The 4,725-nt window shown below is 42.4% G+C and overlaps 1 protein-coding gene across 1 annotated transcript in view; it reads right to left on the bottom strand.

The window, feature by feature from the left end:
- Positions 1-321: 321 nt before the first annotated feature.
- The window catches only part of LOC109953226 (trace amine-associated receptor 4-like), an 11,898-nt gene continuing 7,494 nt past the window's right edge, over positions 322-4,725 (bottom strand). Inside the window, exons 6-9 of the mRNA XM_020588654.1 lie at positions 2,939-3,043; positions 2,476-2,671; positions 456-533; positions 322-345 (exon numbers count right to left, since the gene is read on the bottom strand). Of these exons, the coding sequence (XP_020444310.1) occupies positions 322-345; positions 456-533; positions 2,476-2,671; positions 2,939-3,043 (403 nt within the window). The remainder of the gene's footprint in view (positions 346-455; positions 534-2,475; positions 2,672-2,938; positions 3,044-4,725) is intronic.

Below are 4,725 nucleotides of genomic sequence, written 5' to 3'. Positions count from 1 at the left end.
TCGGTGCAGTCATGCTCCAAGATGGCAAACCAGTTGCTTATGCATCAAAATCACTCAACAACACTGAACAGAACTATGCACAGATCGAGAAAGAGCTATACACCATACTTTTTGGTTGCAGGCGTTTCCATGAGTACATCTATGTTTGTAAGGTCATTGTGGAGTCAGACCACAAACCACTGGAGTCAAAACTAAAAAAAACCCTCACAGCCACTCCACCATGACTACAGAGAATGATACTGCAGCTACAAAAGGTATGACGTCAATATCACCCACCTGCCAGGAAAAGATATTCCGGTCGCTGATACCCTGTCCTGGAAATCAATTGCGCACCATGACCAATCCCTGAATGAGAGCATGGAAGCACATGTGCACACAGTCATGAGTAGCGTCCCTATAAGTGACAAGAGACTGGCAGAAATCATAGATGCAACAAGCCAAGACACGCAGCTCACCCGTCTGAGATGAGTGTCCCTGAACGGCTGGCCAGAGACCAGGTCATCATGCCCTCTCAGCATCCAAGAATACTGGAACTACAGAGATGAAATCGCTGAGATTGACGAAATCATGTTTAAAGGGGAGATCATCATCCCCAGTAAACTCAGAAAGGTCATGTTAGAGCGCATACATGCGAGCCACATGGGAATAGAAAAGAGTAAGAGCAGGGCGAGAGACATCTTGTTTTGGCCTGGCATGGGACAACAAATCGAAGCAGCGGTAGCAGCCTGCAACATATGCCAAGAATGCTGCAACTCGAACCCCAGAGAACCCTTAATGTCTCACCCTGTACCCAAAAGCTCATGGCAAGTCATCAGAACAGATCTGTTCACTTGGAACTCAAAAGACTACATTGTCATAGTGGACTACTTCAGCAGATATTTTGAGCTAGAGAGCCTACACTGCTGTACTTCCACATCTGTCATAACAAAACTGAAATCAGCAGTGGCAAGACACGGGATCCCAGAGATTGTCATCAGTGACAATGGTCCATGCTACAGCTCCTGTGAGTTTGCACATTTCATGGAAATGTGGGGATTCACGCATAACACCGCTAGCCCCCACTATCCACAGAGCAATGGACTTGCTGAAAAAATGGTTCAAACAGCAAAAAGGTTACTGGACAAAGCAAGAGCGGAGGACAAAGACCCATACCTCAGTCTACTAGAATATAGAAACACCCCGGTAGATAACCTAAAGTCACCAGCAACTACTTATGAGCCGCAGACTACGTTCCATCCTTCCCACCACAGCTAATCAGCTGCAACCACAAGTCACCTGTCTAAAGGGCATACGTGAGAGGAGAGAAGTTTGCCAACGTCGATAGCAGACCTACTTCAACAGATCCGCCAGACATCTACCCCCGCTGCCTGCAAGTACACCCATCCGTTTCCTGCAGGGAGATGGTTCCTGGAAATCTGCAACAGTAACCCAGCCAACAAAGGCTAAAAGGAGCTACCACATCACCACAAATGAAGGTCAGACATTCAGATGAAATAGACCTCACCTCAGACAGAGACACTCCGATGACAACCCCAATGTGTGTGCAGAAGATCCTCAACACCCTGAGCCTACTAGCAGCGACACACAGTCTGCTCATCCAGACCCTGGGAAACCACCAGGCTTAAATATACCAACAAACGCTCCACCACCTTGCTACATCACGCAATCAGGGTGTGTTGTAAAACCAAGATGAATCCTTGATATGTAATTGTGTACAATGAAACATATTTCTTGATACTAGTTGATGCAACGTTCAGAACTTGCACAAACTATATTCGTTGTAAACAGCCATTGTTAATATAGAAACCACATAATGTTTTGTTAGTTAAAATGTTAAACTATTTGCTAACTTGCATATTAATACCTTATGTTCCCACTTGCATGCCTCAACATTGCACGACAGCACGTGAATAGTTTGAGTCAGAGAGCTCCATCATTTCAGTAATGTAGGCCTAAAGTGTTTGTTTTTTCAGAAATGCAGTTCTTTCTTTTCCTTTTATAAAAAGAGAGATGTAACATCCTGGCTACCAGATGGCAACCTTAGTTGTAAGTGTTCATATGAGTTCATTATATAGGAAAAGCCTCCGGAAATCGGACAGAAGGTGTGTAAGTCAAGATGGCCGACATAAAAGGATGAGTAAACACATCCAGCCGATATCCAGTTTTTATTTACAACATACAAGCCCTCCACTAAAAATACAACGAATACTACACCACCATTTATAGTATGAGTATTGATTAAATAAGCATAACTGACCATGTTTATTGTATTGTTTATTTGTAGTTTTTACCGTGATGTTATATGAAGAATGGACAGTAAATGTTTTGATCTTGCTACGACCCCTTCATTGACTATGATTTAACTCGGTGTTAAGTCAGAGTATCAACACACTGCACAAGAACACTAAAAAGACCACAAAAACTAATTTCCTATTCAATTTTCATTCACTCCATCACAGTGTGTCTCTACAGTACACTGGCATTACAGGAGTCAGGCTGCAGTATTTGAAGTGTTAAAATGTGTTTAATACATTTTCTGAACCAGGGGTAAAAAAAAGCATAGATCACAGGGTTTAAACAGGAGTTTGAATACAGCAGCCAAACTTGAATTGGTGCAGATGACGCAGCTATCGAGCTGTTTTCAGCTGCAACAGTGTAACAATAATATGGACTAGTGCACAGGAGAAACACAACTACCACGACACCAAGAGTCCTGGCTGCTTTCATCTCAGATTTCTTAACTTTCACAGTCTCTGAACGCTGGAGTCTGACAGCTGCAATGTGGGAGCGCATGGCACGAGCCTGAGACACAGCCACCACAAACACCCTGATATACAAAACTATGATGACAGTAATGGGGCCAAAAAAAGTCACAAAAAGGTCGACAACGCCTTCCACATAATTATTCAGACCACATATCAAGCCACCGAGGGCCCACCAGCCTCTGTACAGGAGGATTGCAACAGGCATCTGCAGGAGGCCCACAAGGAAGTCTGCAACAGCCAGAGAAAGGACAAGGAGGTTGGTGGTTGTGTGGAGCTGCCTGAAATGGGAGAATATCAACACTGAACACACTGTTATGTAGTAGCTGTAAATAAATGTGTTTAGCAGTTACATTACTGAGAGTATGATGAGTCCTTTGCCAACATTTCCAACTACAACACAGTATTTCAGATGCAAAAGCTTTTGTAAAAATACTATGTATGCACAGGAAAACATTTTTCTATATATAGATATATATATATATCTATATATAGATAGATATATGTCATGTAGGAGAAACTTAGTGGATGTGCAGCACTCTGAACAGTGAGAAGTCATAATTATTTTTTTCAACTGTTGGCTGGATTGCCATGGAAACTGGTAAAGATATTAATCCAACAAGTCGTCCAACCTCAAAAACCTATATAGGTCATTTGTCCCTACCCTACCACACAAGCCATAGGTGCATCTTTTGAAATTGCACTCCTACATTGGCAGGCAGAATAGCAACCACTCCACCAACATTAGGGTTGGGTATGGTTTGGGTTTTTCTGATACCAGCACAGAACGATACTTTTTAAAATGGTGCCAGTGCCTAAATGTTACCGGAGCATACCGTACTTTAAAAAATGAGAAACATAAAAACAGGTCATGGATTTCATAATTTGAAGGGCAAATCCATTTGGAGTTCGATTTCATCATTTTCAGAGGGAACAAAGGCCACTTGACGGGGCACTAAACCCAAGACAAATTATATGATATGTAAGTGTACATAGCTTGTATGTACAGCCTGAGCAGTAAATTTACAAGCTAGAATAAAATGCATATGCTTGTAGAATGGTTAAAGTGAAATATGCAGATAGTATAGCAACTGTGCACCTTTACTATAATTTGGATAGTAAATGATGTTATCTGTGCACATTTAGACTCAAAGGCATAAGATCTTGTTGCTCTCTGATGATGTTGCCTAAGGTTGTGGGTTGGAAGAGTTGTGGCTGTATTGAGGAGAAGACAGAAGAAAGGACATCTGATTTCTGTTAATTACTTCAACTGGTGCAATAATTATATTCTTCTGGCATCACAATGATGGAATGACCAGCATCACTTCTAGCACTGTTAAAACTAAAAATAAATGCATAATGGCAGCCTATAAAGGTTTTCACTTGGTTGTCAATACTGACATTATTAGTGCTTATTTAGCACATGCAATATTTCAAATAGCAGAAAGAAAACGGTACATTTCAAAACTACATATAATGTGCTACAGCCTCTGAGGTTTCTTAGGGCTTATATCCATCCATCCATAATCTATACTGCTTGTTCCTGACCAGGGTCGCGGAGGCTGGAGCCAAACCCCAAACATTGGGTGAGAGGCGATGTCAGGTTTGCTCGGCTGCTCTGGCCTCCCTCACCTTTCCTACTGTCTCTTGCCCAATTACATTATCATGTTCAATTGTTCCTCACTCCCTTATCACCAGCTGCACTTGATTAGGTTACTCACTATATTACCCGGTTTCACTCCTCAGTCACTTGCCAGTTCATTCTAGTCTCTAGGCCAATTTTTCTCAGTGCCTTTTTTGCTGTTTTGTATGTCTTTTATCCCCTAGCCAGCTACTGTTTTGTGTTTCCCCAATGGACTGTTCCTCCGGACCGTGGCTCCACTCTCTCCTCCCAGGCAGGTCAATGCTCAGTCGCCTATCTGTTCCACTATTGCCTTCATCTCTCTGTCTCCACCTCCAGTAG

Source organism: Monopterus albus, unplaced genomic scaffold, assembly GCF_001952655.1.
Source record: "Monopterus albus unplaced genomic scaffold, M_albus_1.0 scaffold585.1, whole genome shotgun sequence".
Taxonomy (NCBI): Eukaryota; Metazoa; Chordata; class Actinopteri; order Synbranchiformes; family Synbranchidae; genus Monopterus; species Monopterus albus.
Note: the sequence above shows the minus strand (reverse complement) of the source record. Positions and strands in the feature narration are given on the sequence as shown.